General features: G+C 39.6%; 1 protein-coding gene across 2 annotated transcripts; it reads right to left on the bottom strand.

Moving 5' to 3' along the window:
• Positions 1-1,497: 1,497 nt before the first annotated feature.
• Positions 1,498-9,360, bottom strand: LOC121510603 (monocarboxylate transporter 9-like). 2 transcript variants are annotated; one of them, XM_041788715.1, is made up of 6 exons: positions 8,819-9,360; positions 7,721-7,985; positions 6,023-6,166; positions 4,964-5,059; positions 3,398-4,270; positions 1,498-3,128 (listed from the first exon to the last, which is right to left on the bottom strand). In XM_041788715.1, exons 2-6 carry the CDS (start codon positions 7,917-7,919, stop codon positions 2,944-2,946), a joined length of 1,497 nt encoding a protein of 498 aa, XP_041644649.1. In that variant the 5' UTR covers positions 7,920-7,985; positions 8,819-9,360; the 3' UTR covers positions 1,498-2,943. The 2 variants fall into 2 exon arrangements, with proteins under 2 accessions (XP_041644649.1, XP_041644650.1); XM_041788716.1 differs by lacking the exon at positions 8,819-9,360 and adding an exon at positions 8,111-8,194.
• Positions 9,361-18,562: the final 9,202 nt, after the last annotated feature.

The raw sequence follows: 18,562 nt of genomic DNA on the forward strand, positions 1-18,562 counted from the left end.
GGCAATAAGTGGCAATATTGGGTTAAAAGTGGAAAAAAGTGGGAAAACGGTTGGAAAATTGTAAAGCGGGTTTCATTTGGAAAGGACAGCGGTAAAAAGGGTTTAATAATGGGGCATTAAGTGGTAAAAAGTTGGTTGAATGGGCAAAAATGAGGTTGAAGTGCCAAAAAGAAATTGTAAGATGGGTTATTAGTGGCGAGAATGAACAAAAACAGCAAAAAAGGGGTTTAAAATGATAAAAAGAAGTTGGGTAAATGGATGGAAAACTGCAAAAATTGGTTAAAAGTGGCACAATGGGCATTGAGGGGGAAAAATGGCAAAAAAGAGGGATAATTATTACCAAAAGAAGAGGCAAAATTTGGTGTAAAGTGGCAAACAAGCAACATATATGGCTTTACAGAGGCAAATGGGTTAAATGTGGCAAGAAAGGGTGGAATACAACAAAAATGGGTTTAAAGTGATGAAAACAAGTTGAGAAAATGGATGGATAATGGCAAAAATCAGTTGAAAGTGGCGTAATGTGGCATAAAATTGGATAAACATGCCAAAAAGAAGTGGCAAAACAGTAGTGTTAATGGGCTGAAAGTGGCAAAAATGGGTTAATGGGTGTCAAGAAATGGTGACAAACAGCAAAACTGAGTAAAAAGTATCAAAAAGTGGAAAATGGATGGGAAATGGCAAAAATGGGTTTGAAGTTGCAATAACAGTAACAAATAGTGATTAAAACTGGTAATAATGGGTGTGACAATGGCAAAATGGGATAAAAGTGGCAAAAAGTAGTGGCAAAAATGGGCAGAAAATTTGTGGAGGGGTCAAAAAGTAGCACAAATACATAATTTTAACACCGGAACCCAGTAACAGGTTCACACACTTTTCATATCCAAAATAAAGCACCTGTTTGCCAGGATGCTAGCACCAATGCCACTGATCCAACACATATGCACTGATACTATCAATAATTCACAACTGGGGAGGGCCCATTCTCTGGGTTTTTCAGGGGCCCAGCCAATTCTATGGGCAGACCTGCACAGGTACGTATGTTCTTTTTTCCTTTGGAGTAGTTTGTCTCATGTCCCCCTCAAAGGCTGCGCAGCAAGCTTTACATTTCTACTCAATGGTAGGTTATGTTTAGTTGTAAAGTAGTTTGTCTCAGTCGAGTATGCTGATTGGACATTCCATAAGTGCAGATATAGAGCACATCACTGGGAGTTATTACAATGTGGCTCACTCAACTGGTGGAGCAAAATAACTTGGAATTGGAGGGGTTTTACTTTCTTTCTTTAATAATATGGTTAGCTGTTGTATAAAAGTAATGTCACACCTAAGATCAAGATATTGTACTGAGTATCAGCACTGCGGGAATTATCATGGATGAAGGTGGTCTAAAGTTTAGTACAAAATCTGTCCTGGAATGAGTACTACTCCTGAAATCCTGGGGATACAAAGTCCATCATAAAGGTATTTTAAAAATCTTGACTCTCATTACCATTCATCCCAATATATTTTATTGGCACTTTTTAAATAAAATAAAAGAACAGAAAACACATTTAAATATTATAATACTGGCATAAAAAATAACAGTGGCTAACAGGTGACAGCCAAACATACTGTCACTTCTAGGTCAGTACTATTTGTACTTCATCTGCACCTTGTAAAATAGCCTCTACAAACACAAAAAGCCATGATCCAGCAATGACTGCCTTCACACCTGAAACTGGAACTTTAAAAATACATTTGTTGTGGTCTATTCAACATTCAAGTGATTCTAATTGCCTATTGCGATGTTCGTTACAATTATGACCACAATAATCAACATAAACAAGACAGTTCTTAACAGCTCTATGGCTGGTTTTGTGAATATAAAAGTCACAAGCACATAGGACTTAACAAACTAGGGCTAATACAAAAGTTTATCAAACAATGCACACATACAAACCTGTGCACGTATGCAAACATGCGTGTGCAGACACCTACACACACAACATACAAACAAACAAATATGCACACACACATCATGATAGAAAAGGACCGGCCTGGTCAAAATGAATACCAGAGGTCATGATTATCATGCCACAAAGAGAATCAACATGCTTTCAAGGTTGGAAATACAGTAGGACCTCTTAAGTGTTTTTACATGGTTTTGAATTAGCATGACATTTGTAATTAAAGTCTTTGTGCGATCCAGAATAAGAGGTATGTGAAACTCAAACCATTTCTAAAAAAGTAGAAACTGAGTCAATGCACTTGAAAACAAAAATTATCTATAAAGCAAGGCTTTGTATTGTTCCAACAGGCATGTGTGATGACAGGCATTGGCTATCGTTGATGCTTTGGTAAGATACATAGTGGTTTCATTAAGATACATTTTCAATCCAAAATTTAAAATAAAAATGTCTTACTAAAATTACATTTATCAAAAAAGGCTCCCTCTTTATTCTATCCCTGTATTCGGTTCTAGTAAGGTTCCTGGGAGATTTTTGTGCATTTGTACAGTGATTTGAAATACTGTCAATGTGTTACATAAACACCTGACATTTCTTTGTCTCTTCCCAGTCTTAATAACGGCACCATGTATCTTTCAGCGCTACAGTGAGGTGAAAACAGGTATTTCTAAAAATGTAATGTAGAACTGGGGAGTCGAACAGTATTGATCAGTTGACCTCGTAAAATGAGGCAATAATTAAAAAAACACAGGCATCATATCAAACTTTTGAAAAGATCTGCAGTGGAACCTGAGAAATGCAGGCAAATTACAGAGGAAAGGCCTGTATTTCAAAACCTCTGGCAAATGTTTTGGTATATTAGAACCTGGCAGCAGAAATAAGGGGGAGACCCTTTATAGTCAAAGGAACAAAACTCCTCCTAAGGTGGTGTAGGTACAGTTTCTCAGCAGCTGCGAGGCAATAGGGATGAGATTGGAGTCCTTATGGTGCATACTCAAAATCAAGCTACAGAGGCAACTTTGTCACAGTTGCTGGTGTAGAGGACATCTGGTCTGTTGTTCTCAGAGTGCTTCCTGTTCCAGCAGGGAAGGGTGAGCAGAGTGAGAATGCATGCTCCGAGTAACACACAGCTCCCACTGAAGTAGAACGCCAAGTCATATGATTGTGTGAAGTCAAAGAACCACCCTGGAAAGTGATGAGAAAAACAGACACTGTGAGTGCAGTCTGCAAGGTTTCCTGAAAGATAACAGCAGTCAGTTTAATAATACCAGGCTGCTTTTTATTGAAGATGACATGCCCCTGGCCTGGCCCTGCCTGCTTGCCTGATTTAACATCATGATTTCTGAAATGGTCTGAAACCCTGACCTTATAACAGGATTTATCTCCTGTTAAAGTAAATCTGTACATTTTCAATCTAACAGATAATTGCCAGTGCTGCAAAGAAGACTACTTACCTACAACAGGGGGTCCAAGCATGATCCCAAATCCCCCAAAAAACATGAGGATGCCGTGGGCTTGTGTCAGTCTGTCCAAGCCAACGATCTTTGTAGTGATATACGAGGTGAGAGACCAGTTTCCAGAGAAGAAACCCATGACAACAGACAGAATCTGCAGTCCCAAGTAAGTCTTGGTAATAGGGATGAGGAGAAGTGACACACCCCCTGCATACATAGTGAAGGCGTACAGATAGATGCTGTTGATCCACCTGATGTCCACCATGATGCCCAGCACTAGTTTACCCACACAAGTTGCAATGGCCCCTATTGATACCAGAGGAATGACACTAACTTCTTCAATGAGTCCCTGACTTTGTGCCACATCCTCTATAAAGAGTACAGGAGGGAACGCTCCCAAGCTGAACAGGAAGACAGCGATGCAGAAGGCCACCATGGCTTGGTCCTGCAGGATTTCATACATGGAGTGCATGTACTTGGAGTAAGCCTGCTGTTTTTTTTTGATGACCTTCATGATGGCCAACCTAGCAATAAGGCTGCCTTTCTTCTTTTCTGTCTGGATGTCCTTTGAATCGATGGTGATGAGCAACTCTTTCATCATTAGAGTTTTCTCTGGAGTGGTTGTTTTGGATCCCGTTGAGATTTTCAGGTCATCCAAAGGAGGCTTCTCGAAGAGTTGCTCCTCTGTGTTACGTTCCAGTGCGGCCTTCTGCTTGAGGTAGTACCCAGGCATGTTCAGGGGCCTCATGAAGCCAGCACAGGCTGTGAGGTTTAGCGCTACAGCTCCGATGATCAGCAGGCAGCCGTCTAGGCCGTACAACACGATCAGCTCATTCTGAGCGGTGGCGTAGATGAAGGCTCCAACGCTTGTTCCTGTGAGGGCAGAGGAAAACAGAAATTCAGTGTTAGTGTAAGAAAATGACAGACTTATCAAAGCCAGTATCTTCTATAGTCTTTTCTATTTGAGTGTGGTAATTTCTAATTCTTCTGATGGATTGGGCCTCATTTGTAGTCTATGTGATACTCAAGCTTGTGTTCCAAGGTCACACTTCTTCAAAACTGACACTAGAGGGTGCCAAATGAGACTTCTGAGTGACTTGAATAACTTTATTTACTAGAGGATAACACTATTTTACTACCCTCTTTTCTTGAAATTTCTTACTTGACTTCCCCTCTAATCACTGATTGTAGTTGGAGCAGTGATTTCACAATGTACTGATGAATTATGAAGTGAACCTATTCTAAAACTAGATCAGCAAATGAGATTTAGCACTGATACAGCTCAGTAGATCTAAAGTGATAATCACTAGGCATAATTAAAGTCTCATACAGTCCCATAGCATCCTAGCAATCTTCCCAGTACGTTACCATTGAAGTTCTGACTCTTGGCCAGACCTGGTCACCAGCCCCTGTCCCTACTTATGAGCCCACTCTGCCTCTGCTACTCTACAGATGTTTACCTCAGCATCCCAAGGCTTCCAGCAGCTCAAACATGAAAGAAGTGAGCATGGAGAACTGGTGTGCACCCAGTGAGCTCAGGGGAGGCTCAGAGGGGGACGGCAGTACCTGTGGTGACAATGCCGAGGGCAAGGCCGCGTCTCTTGTCAAAATATTGACAGGTGATGGTCAACGTGGCTGCGTAGACAAGACCACAACCCAGGCCTGTTGGTGGGAGAGAGGACAAGGACAGACAAAAAGAGAATTTATATCAGCTTGGGGGAAAGGATCACTGCTCACCAGTTCTAAAAATAAAAAAAGATTGCAGATTAAATCTAGAGTACATCTTTTAAATGTGTTATAGCTGTTTTTTCTGATAGAAAAAAATCCAAGTCATGTGATGTTAAATGGGCAGTATAATGGCTATACTTAGGAAATCACTAGAAAGATTTGTTTACATTCTCCCTTAAAGTTCTGAGGTCACAGTGCATGAGGTTTCTTGTGCAAAAGTAGCATATGATGAGTAAACAAGCTGCACGTGCATGTACAGCAGCAGCCATCATCTAAGGGCAACTCTAAAAATAAATGACTGTCTTCAAATATGCATGGCTTCCCCTCTCCAGTGCTGCCTGCGCAGAGGCACTGCTGACTGTGAGGGAGTTCACCAGGATTAAGCTCAGCTTGGCTGTCACTTTATATGCAATAACAGGTGGTGCTTAGGCCCACACCGGCACACTGGTTAGTGTGCAGAGGCAATAAAGGGTCACATGGAAATCGGGCTAAAACACTGCATATATACAAACAACAATGTCGAACAAATTACACAACGCTCAGACGTATATCTTGTCCTGTTGTGATTGTACATATCTGTTCAGTAGCAGTGGTATTCATTAACTTTATTTAGGATATTGTCAGCCTTTGTTGTTATTGCATAATAGTTGGACTTGAAGTGCCCCCCTGCTTGTTATAAATGATTATATAATGTGTCATGAGATTCTCATATGTTAGAAGGATAAGAAGCTTAGTTAACACCCATGACCAGAGTGACATCAAACACTTTTTTCCTCTCATTTACGAGAGCTAAGCCTTTACCTGAGGGTCGTCTGACAGCTGAGTCTCAGCTATGAAGTCATATGTACAGCTAGAGTAAATTACACTGAAGTGGTGGTCTTTTAAGTGTCTGCTTACCAACCACGATCCCATAGGAGAAGATGAGGAACTGGACATTTGGAGCAAAGGCACTGAGCATCAGGCCGCCTGCCACCATCACTCCACTGAAGATGGTCACAGGACGAGCCCCAAAGTTGTCCACACAGGCACTGCAGACAGGACCTTACAGGGAAGAAGAGGAAAACAAAAGAGAAAGTCAGGCATAGTGATGTGTTATTTTGAATAAGAGAGGTTCTAAGAAAAAAGAACCCAATCTTGCAGAGCGCAGCTGTGTCTGACCATGACCCTGCCACAACACATTAGGTTCAAACAGGCAACCTGTCAGAGCTGCTATCACATCACTCAAGAATCCTGACAGGCCTAGTGTCAGGTTGTTGACTTATTTTTTGTTTCCTGCATACAATAAGATTCATTGTTTAAATCTTCAAAAGTTGTTTTTCATTTCACTTAAATCACACAAAAGAAAAAGAATCTACATGTCTACCATGTGTGAAAGTATCAAACACAGCAGACTATATTTATGAGCTTTTTCCATTTCAACACTAGAAGCACATGATGTATAGACTCAGAGCAATAAACCCCAGTAGGTTCTTTCTGTGCCTGCTGATTACTCCCATATCCTGAGGTAGCTTGACTCATCCCTCATGCGACATTTACAGTTTCCTTCCATCAAAGAAACGGGGAAGACCCGGCTGTAGTGCAGCAGAAACTGCAGTGCTGCAGCTGTCTGACAGCTGGGACACGTGTCCAGGACTTGGCCAGACCCCCGGCCAGATCTGTCCAGTCATGATTTTTCACCTCACCCTCTTTGAGGGGAGGGACACAGCATGAAACCAGGCTTGGGTAGCTGTGTCTTACATGGAAATGTAATCCAAGACTACTATCTATCCTTTCTCCTGTTTGCTAAACAAAATCAGGGAGATATTTCTTTTATGAAAACATTCAGGCATTACTGGAAGGTCATTTAGTCTCTTTAGCTTTTTTCCTTTTTCTTATTTAATCTTGTTTTTATAATTTTACAAGTCAGCCTTACTGCCTCACTATAAGTCCCATATTCCTATTTATTAAAGCTTAGTTTTAAGCAGGATTGTATTAAGATTTTTACTTCCCAAACCCTGTCAGAGTTAGGCATGTTTCTCTCCAAATCTGACCCTCCATTTATCTCTTCTTTCTCCCTCTGTGGTTAGATTAAGGGCTAAGTGATCCTTTGACATTCATGACATGAATGACTTGCACTTGCTTTGCTCTCCTAGAAAATCAATAACAGCAACTCGGCTCAGGGAGCCACAAAGTGCCCATCTTTGTCATTGTTTTTTTCTACCCATTCTGCTGAATCATTACAATAAGGAGAACTCTGTAACACTTGTAGCTGTGGTCAGCACATCAGTCGGATACAGATGTCATTTCCTCTTTTGATGTAAGCCAAACTTGATAAAAGTGACTGTGACTGCTCTGTTATCAGTGGCATCATTTATTGTGATGGATGAGACGGAAATCTTATGGAGGCAGGTATAAAGGTGAAGGTTTAGTGCCCTACTTTGAACACTAAATAGATAAAGTATCTGCTCTTCAATAAGTCATGTTAGTAGATATGTTGCCCATGGTGACGTTAAGTGCCAAAACATAATAATGGCAATAAAATTACATAATGTGCACTTCTCAACAATCAAGCTCTAAATAGAAAAAGTGAATTAAATTCAACCCATGTCTACTCACTGGCTATTAGTCCTACTCCAGCCACCAGAGAGCCCACCCAGGCTGTCATGCCTTTGCCCTCCTGGAAGGCATGCAGCCACTCAGGGTACAGGACGCCCACAGACTGGGGTGATCCATAGGCCAAGAGCTGGGCCATAAAGGAGGCCACCACGATCGCCCATCCCCAGCCTCCATCCAGGACTTTTGTAGACTGAGCCATGGTGCTGATGTTACAGCTGCACTCTGGGATCTGCTACAGCTTCGACAGAGGAAGTGCTCCTGTAAACTGGAAAGACAAAACAGAAGAACACTGCACTTGTGAGTTTCACAGCAACAAGAAGACAACTGGAGCTCTTTCTAATTATAGCCTATGGCAGCATAATTACACTGGCTTCTACATCCTATACATACGCAAAGCCTTGATGAAGTCAGGCTGCTGCAGCGACCAGCCTGGGAGAACAGGCAGTTCACCTGTGTGAGGTCCTTAACTCTGACTGACTGCAACTCACCCATTGCCAACAGTTCCTTTTGTTGCTGTCTCTATAACCACACCTTAGAGGAGGAGAAAGTCAGGAAAAGAAAAAGCTCTGTCTGTGCCCCTCCTGCACCTTTAACCTGCCTCTTCATGATTCAGCTCTCAATCTTAAAAGACACTAGGGAAAGTCTCCTCTTGTATGCTGACCTAAGTTTTCAGACCTCCACGATAAATAATTCATAGAGCAGGGCAACTTTATACATCACTGCGGCAGCTTTAACCCCCTCCTCCCCCCCAGTCACACTTTGTTTGTAGTGAGGTTTCTTGTTTGGGGGAGTCTGAGAGGCGTCTTAAATTTCTTTGTTTACACAGCTGCTTTGCTGGATTTTGACAGTAAATTAGCTAATTTTTCAATAAAATGTCAGAAAATAATCCTGAAGACATTTACTAGATTCTAATCAGGTTGTGATGAGAGAGAGAGAGAGGAGAGGAAAGGAGAGAGAGAGAGACGGAGGAAAAAAATTATATATTCTGTGCTTACAAATGACACTTCGTAAATGTTACCTTAATATTACATCCTTTAACTTCAGCACAGATACGGACACATTAAACTGGTTATTTCGTTAAAAACATGCGACACTCACCTCAGCATCTACAAAAACAGCAGCAGGATTCGGCACAGCTGCGCGCTCTACAGGAACTTTCCATGGAGGATGGTTTCCCTTTAAAAATCCCTCTTTACGGTATTTCTGTTAGCAAATAAAGCCTCTTATGTAGGCTCTGCTCTTTCTGGACGGGATCCTGCGACGTCTGTGTGTCAGCAGAGCACTCTGCATCAACAATGCGCATTGTGCATCCGTTTCATACTGCTTTGTAGCCGGCGAGAAAACCGGTTCAAAGCTGTTCTTGCTGGTCCAGCAGCAGCTTGAACGCAGAGACGGGAGGAAGAACGCTGCTTCCTCTTGCGCGCCTGGAGCGCTCAGCAGCACGCAGGGATGTTGCGCTGGTGGCCCTATGGGTCTAAAGCTTGCCTATTTATATACTGAAAGATACTAATACTAAAAGAATTTAGTGTTTAAATTAATTTTAAATGTCAACGAGGAAACGTCGACGCGCGCGATCACATGCTCAAACTGGAAACAGATCACCTGTGTTATTTCCGGGCCGGGAATCACACATGAGGCATAAAAAGTTAAACAATGAAAACGAATGTAGTTTAAATTCCAGTTGAAGTTCTTCTTTATTAACTCGTCTGATACTTCTACCTGGTCACACTAAAAGTTGGGGGCTGGAGTGGGCCAACTAACGATGGGGGTTGGGTGGAAGTGAGAGCTCCTGTTCATAAGGCACGTTGTTAATATTGCCATCAGTCCAGTCTGAACCGGTTGATGGACGGTAACAACACCACACAGCACCGGCAGGGCGCACTACTGCCTGGAGTCCTCTCCCTGGTGAGCTTTTAATTAGAAAGCATGCAAGCACACGGCTCTTAAATTAAAACTTCACTGGCTCCCACGTCAATAGAAAACTACAGTTTGATGAACAAGGAGGAATATTTAATGGGTACACAAACAAGCAGCAGTATGATAGTCTGCCATGCTGCAGGTTAACTATAGCCTGAGGGAATTCCTACAGGGGGGCAACACGTGACCATAGGATAGAGTTTAAGTATAGTAGAGTTTAGTCTAACAGTAATGTCAGAGAGCATTTCGTCACGTAGAGGGGTAAAAATAATCAATGTTACCAAGGAAACAGGTGAATTAAATGCCTTTAAAGCCCTCTAGATGTTGCTTAACCCTTTGACTTAACATTAGTTTTTTTTTCAATTGGAGAAGAAACACACAAGTTGATGATATTCAATTGACCATAGTCTTTTCACAGCCAAATGTTTATCTTGTTTGATCATTTGCCCCATTCAAACTGTTGTGTGAAAGCAGAGGCTACGGTGGCTCTGTCGCAGCATCATAAAAATTATATCATCACCTTGTGATTGCACCCATTCTCATAACCCCAGGCCAGAAACACTTAATAGAAGGGGGAAAACAGAGAAGAATGAGTGGAAAGAGGAATTCAAAGAGAAGTAAGTAGAGGAGATGAAAGGACAAGGAGCAGAGTGAGGGTCGGGGGGAGGGATGACGAGAACAGACCAAAAGGTTAAACTGGCCCTGCAGGACTTTTGATCCTTTTTTTCCCATAGTTGAGGTCTGCTGCCAGGAAGGGTCTTACAGCAAAGATTTAGGCTCCTTAATCCCCTTCTGCCTGAAAAATTTTAGAGGAAAAAGAACAAGGGAGGCTCAGTTAATTGTGCACTACACTGGAATTGCACTGACATGTTGCTCCAGACCAGTTCAAACCAGATATAGTGCATGTAGGGGACAGAGTGTAGGAATCTGAGGAGGGGAGGGGGTGGAGAGTGGATTACACAGCGCCTATGATACAATATCAATATTATTGATCCATCCTAGGATCAATGTTGGTGCCTAGTTTCACTTGCTTTCATAAGTTATTCAATACATTTATTGACACATTTTCACTTTCAGTTTATAATACATTAATTTTGAAGTTTAGGTCCTTTTTATCTTTATACTAGGATTTTACTCAATCTCAACTCCTATTCAGGTTGAAGAGGTAATAATATAACAATCTGATTCTGCTACAATCACCATAATATTGTATTGCAACTTTTATCTTTGGGGAATTAGATGAAAGATTTCTTGACCCTCTTTCCATCATGCCACCCCTTTAAAGACTTAGAAATAAAATAAAGTATTCACCCCCTTGGATGTTTTTATCCTTTATTGATTTTTATAAATCAATAGTGGTCAATATAATTTGGCTTTTTGACAAAAATGCAAAAAACCTCTTTACTTTCTAAGCAAAAACATATTTAATATTGTTAATATTCACCCCCTTTAAAGTGCCTGACCTCATTCAACAGATGTCCAGCCAATAGGTGCTAGTAGTCTCACAATTAGTGAAATAACGATCACCTGAGTGCAGTGAATGTGTCGCAAATAATTGTAGTATAAAGACACCTGTGTCTGGAAGGTCCAGACACTGGTTAATCAGTATTCCTGGCTACCATTAAACCAGGAAGACAAAAGAACACCCTAAGAAACTCAGAGAAAAGGTTATTGAAAAGTATAAGTCAGGGGATGGATACAAAAACACCCAAAGGCACTTAAAATCCTACAGAGTTCAGTTAAATTCATCATCAAGAAATAGAAGGAATATGGCACATGTCTAAATCAGCCTAGATCAGGCCAAACTGAGTGATCGTGCAAGAAGGAGATGAGTGTGAGAGGTCACCAAGACACCTATGACTACTCTGAAGGAGTTACAAGCTTCAGCAGCTGAGTTGAGAGAGACTCCATATACAACTGAAGATAAAGATAAAAACACTGTTGAAGAAAACATATTTTAAACTCAACTAGAGTTCACCAAAAGTTATGTGGGAGACTCCATGGCCAAGTAGGAGAAAGTTCTTTGGTCTGATGAGACCAAGATGGTGCTTTTTGGCAATCAGAAAAGACACAGCACATCACCACAGACACCATCCCCACTGTGAAGCACAGTGGTGGCAGCATCATGCTGTGGGGATGCTTCTCAGCAGCCAGCCCTGGAAGGCTTGTAAAGGTAAAGGGTAACATGAATGCGGCATATTATAGAAAAGTCCTGGAGGATGATCTTATTCAGTTTGCAAGAGAACTATGGCTTGAGAGAAGATTTATTTTCCAGCAAGACTATAACCCGTAGCATTCTGCAAAAGCTACATGGAAATGGTTTAAAGACAACAAGGTGAGTGTTCTGGAGTGGGTAAGTCCAAGCCCAGACCTCAATCCAATAGAGAATTTGTGGCTGGACTTAAAAAGGGCTGTTCATGCTCGATCCCTGTGCATCCTGACACAGCTTCAATAGTTTTGCAAAGAAGAATGGAGTAAAATTGCAGTGTTCAAATGTGCAAGCCTGATTGAGACCTATCCACACAGACTCAGTGCTGTGATTGCAGCTAAAGATGCATCTGCCAAATGCTTACCTACTATTTTTTAACAGCAGTTTGAATTGTAAACAAATGAGATAGAGAAATAATTCTTTTTGCATATAAAACCAGAGGAGTAACACTAACATATCTCACATTCAATGTGTTCCAGAGTTCTCTTTCCTTCCAGAAATATTCTTCCTTCTTTTGCAGAAATTTAGTACAAAATGCACACATAAAAAAATATAATACAATATAATCTGGACAATAATCACATTGTTTCCTTGCAGGTCACAGGTAGCACTTGTTATTGTTTCAACATGGTCTTCTGCAAACACATGTATGCTCAGAAGTATCTGGCACACTAAGAGATTTGATTTCACTACTGTAAATAGTTTATTTTTTTTATAAAGATGCTGTCTTCTTGCAAATTGAGCTCAATTTCATTTTATTTTAATTTTTGCCACAGTTTATAAAGATGAGTGTATTTCAAAAATGAAGTTATGAACATACTCAAGATAACTTTTTGTGGTTTGAAATGATCTTCTGCAACTTTTTTACAATCACAATTTTGAGGGATACAGCTAAATACAGAGATGTCATCTCCATATTTAGGAAAATGTGTAAAAAAAAAAAAAAAAAAAAAGCTTTTCATTTTTATTTTTTTTTTTTTTTTTTTTTTTTTTTTTTTTTTTTTGCACTTTTGAGCAATTCAATTTGTTACTATGGGCTTATCACATACATATCATCAAAATTTAAGTTCCAAGGGTTGTACCGATTTATAGTCAATTCAAATACTCCAAAACACGGTACTACAGCATGTAAAAATGTAAAGATATGCTCTGGCGGACTTGTTCTATAGTAGGTCATAAAGGGTTAATTGACATTACTTTGAAGATGATTGATTTATAAAATCAATAAAAGGGAAAAAAATCCAAAGGGGGAATACTTTTTATAGGCACTGTATATGTACAACGGTTAGACTTACACCATAATCATATCCACACAAATAAGCCTTATTAAAGTATCTTTATGTGTATTTGTAGTAAAACAGTATAGTTCGAAAAAAAAAAAAAATCCCACAGCACTCCAAGACTTGGCTCAAGGCATGCCAGTGTGACTCCACACATCATTTAGGAACCTCTGGTACAGAGTATACAGGGACATGCCTGCTGAAGAAAATAATTGGATCGGCTTTTTCAGTCAGACAGATTCTGATGCAACAAAATCATGTGGTTCCACTGCACCCAGATAGACACCATTGACCTCAGTACTTACTGACCTATATCTGAGCAACCTGAAATCCCAGACATACCAGTGAAATTACAATTCTCTGTGCTCCTTAAGGTAAACAGTGTTCACAGTTATCAGTGTTTAGAGTTGAGGTGCAATAACTGTTACAACTGCCATTGTCAATGACCGTTTGCTAAATCAAAAGCAATAGGATGCTACACTCTCTGAATTTGTCTCCTTTTAAAAAAAGATAAATTGCACACTGCAGGTTTAACTCAAAACTTTCTGCCAGAGCTTTATCATGTTCTTTATGATGCATTGAAAAATCACACCTCTGGGATGGTTAAGGGTACCTGCAGGATCAACTCCTTTTTTTTAATGATTATTTTTTGCCTCCATTTTTGACAGGACAGCTAAAGAGAGACTGGAAATATAAATATAGAGAAAATAGGGGAAGACATGCACAAAACAGCACAGAGACTGGGAATCAACCCCTGTACACAGGTGCCCGCTACACCAACCAAGCTAAACCGGCGACCCTAAAGGATTAACCCTGGGTCCTCATGTATTTTATCACTACGCAATTCTGTCTTGGCAGCATCACTGCGTTTTTCATTCATGGGAGCCGACACTGACTTTTACTGTCTTGTCAGTTAATCAGAATTTCTGTCTGATTTTGAGGTATAATAGGAGCAATCTGTGTAAGTGACAGACAACAGCATGTAATTATGTTTTGTAGCATCATTAAATATATCCACTGTAAATAAGCAAAGCTCCAGTAGCAGTTAGAGGGATTACAACGTGAACATTGAGACCTCATGTACAGACATGCTGATTAGGTTTAATTAACATACAGCATAGGGAAATTTTTGAGCGGTTCAAACCCACAATTATTACCCTATTTTCTGTGCTCAAGTAGATTAGTTTGGCCCTTTTCAAACTTACAGCTAAGCTCTTTATGTTGGTGATCCAAAGGCAACCTTGCCCTGGAACAATGTTAGGGTCTTTCTTTGTGTGTACATGTGATGTCTCTTCATGTGTTTCAATAGGAGAAGTCAACAGGCAAAAATGAACCAGAGCTACTGCCTCTGAGACATACACAGTTTCTGGACAGTTAGAATCTGATTCCTTCAAAAATGTAGGTGGATCTTTTGTAAGAAACTTTGGATAACAGAGTGAGCTAAGTTTACGGGGGGCCAAATTGATGTGTAAAATATGTCCAAGTGTAGGTCTAAGTCAAATTAGTCAAAAATTCCTTGAGGTATTCTTAAAACATGCTCACAAAGTCTGACTGGTATGACCTTGAAGTTATACTTTAAAAATGTATTCCGTTTATCCTTGAGTCAGATTGGATAATTATGCACTGTTGAAAATATCGATCATAACATTCCTGGGATATCATGTTCACAGGCAAGGGATGAACATAAGGTCCTACGACCTTGACATTTGACCTCAAAACAGGCCTGCCCACAGAATTGGCTGGGTCCCTAAAAAACACAGAGAATGGGCTCAGTAGCATTGGTGCTAGCATCTGGCTAACAGTTATTTTTAAAGTGTCAAGTAATTATTTGGTTTTGATGTTGAAATTATTTGTGCCACTTTTTAATTCCCTTTCACCACTTTCCCTGACCGTTTTACCTTTCTTTACACTTTTTTTTGCCTTTTTAAAAATATGATTTCACAACCTTTTCAGCCCATTTTTTTTACCACTTTTTACACATTTATATTTGCATTTTTAAAAATCCAATTTCATGACCTTTTTGCCCATTTTGAACACTTTTTACCCATTTCATCCATTTAAAAAATCCTGTTTCACCACCTTTTCTTCCCAGTTTTACCACTTTTTACCCTTTTTGCCTGTTTAAAATTCCCATTTCACAACCTTTTTCTGTACATTATTGCCACTTTTAACCCCCTTTCACTACTTTGTCCTAACCCTAACCCTCTGCGTGTTACTACTTTTAACCAAATTTTTTACCACTTTCCTTCTATTTTTCATGGCTCTATTGGCCCATTTTTGCTAAATTTAACCCCTTTTCACCACATTAATGCCCAGTTTTGCCATTTAAAAAATCCTATTTCAGCACCTTTTAACAACATTTTTTTGGCTTTTTGAGCCACTTTTACCAGCATTTCACCCACTTTCACCACTTGACCATTTTTTGCCACTTTCTGCCTTTTTTGCCATTTAACTACTTTTATGCCTACTTTTGCCACTTTCAACTGCTTTTCACCTATATATGTCAATTTTTTTACCACTTTAAAACCATTTTTCCCTCTCATTACCCCTCTTCACAACTTTTTAAGTGCACTTTTGGTCCTTCTTAACTAACTTTTTGCCTATTTTTGCCTTTTTGTCACAATTATTATATATTTTTCCCGTAAACCAATCTCAGTTTCTCTTTTATTTTCTGGCATCCTGACTTTTGTGCACATTAAGGCTTTACTATGAAGTCTTTCTTTACTTTCCGAATGGTTTAGTTTAATGTGGCCATCCACTTTAACATTACCAAAGAAAGGTCACTCCGTTTTAAGAAAAGGGGTTTTCATTTTGAAGAAGGCTTTATACTACGGAAAATATAAATAAAAAACCAACTGTATTGAGAGTGATTATTATTCAGTTGAAGATAAAATATGGTTATCACAGCTTAGCTTTACAATGGCCCATGAAAATGGCCTTGAAAATCTAATCAGTGTCATTGAATCAGAGCAGGAATTTGGGGAAAGTTTAAAGAAAATCCCCTATAGTGTTGTTGAGATAATGTGTTTACAATAAGCACAGGGCTTCATGACAGTCCTTTGACCTTCAAAATCGAACCAGTTTCTTTTTTAAGTCACAGTAGATATTTGTGCAAAGTTTGGAGAAAATACTTCAAAGTGAAGTAAAGATATTGTGTTCACAAGTATGGCCTAGACAGAGGTACGGTTTGGCATAAGGCTGAGCAACCAGTAAGACTTAACGCCCATGGCCCTGGCTATCGCCAGTGCTGAGGTATAAAAATCTTATCTAGACAAATTGTACATATCACTTTTCACCTTTCACAGAGCTCACATCACTCATCCACAATAACAAACATGCAAATGCAAACAGCAATTTATTGGCCTTGTATTCTGACATTTTTAAAGATCTTTCTTTTTTCTGAAGCACTTCTGTGACACCCAAGAAGCAGAAACCTGCTGTTCTTTTCCGTAAGAGGCTTGGCAGGTGTTAACACACAGAGCCACCCTGCAGTCTGGATAAATGTCTCCTGGTTCAGTCGTCCACCACCACAAAGCTGCAGAGGTCTAAGGGCATTTTTGCACCCAGCATGGCCACCCTGAGCCTCAGGTCTAGATTCCTGCTTGGATTAGTTCAGGTTTCTGGATTCAGCAGCAAGAGGGAACTCTCTAACACTGTAGAAAAACACAAAACACAGATTAGCTGTATCAGTACAATATCCTCATGTCACTTTTACCATGGGGGGTATATTTTGATTGTGATAAGTTTGTGTGAATGAGCTACAGTTACCTGTACAGCCATAAAGGAGGCCAATTGTGCTGTGTATGCCGTCATCTTCCTGTTCTCCTTTCACTCATGGATTATTACACCCTCAATTTCAAGGCTGACCATGTTAAATGATCCTGGAAATACTGTTGTCTTCATCCAGTTGAAACCAGTCAAAACATGTAGGCCATGATATGAAAGTTGGACCCTGGCACAGAATCAGGAACTGCTGTGTTAGAGGAATTATCACATGATGCTGTTAAAGAATAGGTACATCTTAGGACAGCTTATTCCATAGTTTCTTGTCAAGCAATGCCATCAGCATTGCACTAGATGTCACAATGCCTGATGTTGCGTTATTTATGCAACATTGTTCAGAAGTAATTGAAACTTGATTGATCTGAATAAATGTAAAGCCTCAAATATATCATATTTGATGGTAAAATGCAACTTTTTCCTGCAAAATCAGTGATGCATAATTTAATGTTTTGGTGACTGTTTTGTTTTACTATGTCAAAAATCCCCAGTATGCTGGTAATCACACACATCATAATCTGAATTTGTAGTCTATATTAATCTGAAAACCAGGAGTCGAATATCTCTGACCTGAAGGTGGAAAATGCAGAATATTGAAAAAATGAAATCTTTAAAAAATTAATATTTCAAACAGGATATATGTAAACAACACATAATATGTGAGAAGTTGTGTTCAAGATTTTTAGGGGGGTGATTTCTGGCTAAACAAATCTTATAAATGAGAAAATCCTGTTTGTGTCCAAGCTTTTTAACATTAAATTCCCACTCTGAGAGGCTGAAACTTGAGCTGGCTTATGTGCTTTGTTCTGCCTTGCATTTTCACGTGTTTGTTTTTCATCTTGAGGAAACTGCTAATTAGTTTTAATGAGCTGACAATACCTTTTCTCTTGTCCAGTTTAGACAAAAACTACGAAGCACCAATGCCAAACCGGTAATTCTTTGTGGATACAGTTACAAGTCCTGAACTTTGTCAGCATAGTGGTTTCTGTAAGTACATGGTTGTTATGGAAGGGGATGGACAAAGTTACATTTCTTTTTTTAATTTAAAGTAATTTTTGGGTCTTTAACATTTATTGGAGGCTGGTTTAGCAGAATCAAAGATTTTCCACTCCATCCTCTGATGACCATGACAATTTTGTACTTAAATTTCTTAGCAAAACATGCTGCAAGTGTTGAGATATTTCTGGATAAATGTGATCACCAAGTGGTATAAAAGAGAAAATTAGTGCATCTCCAAGGTGAGCAGGATATATCCTCTGGTGGACATGAATGACTGGTCGAGTTTCATCGTAATCTCTTACACCGTTCTCCGGAAGAGTCTGAACCTGAAACATCAATCTCAAGGTGGTACTCCAGGAAAGAGCTGGGACCCTGAAAGCCTTAAGAAAATGGTCCTCCCCAGACACCATTCAAAAACATTGATTATTTGAGCAAGATTGCATTACTGGTAAATTTAATAATAGTCACAAAATAATCACAAAGGACATGTTTCTGAATGGCATCAAAACTTTTCATTAGTTTTTGAAACAAAAGTGGAGATCAAGGGCAGATTGTCCACTTACTAGTGATCTAATCTAGGATGGTTTTAATGTGTAACATATGGATTTTATCCATAAAATTATAAAGATAAAGAACAGAATTTTTTTACGGTGTTCC

This window comes from Cheilinus undulatus, linkage group 6 (assembly GCF_018320785.1).
Source record: "Cheilinus undulatus linkage group 6, ASM1832078v1, whole genome shotgun sequence".
Classification (NCBI taxonomy): Eukaryota; Metazoa; Chordata; class Actinopteri; order Labriformes; family Labridae; genus Cheilinus; species Cheilinus undulatus.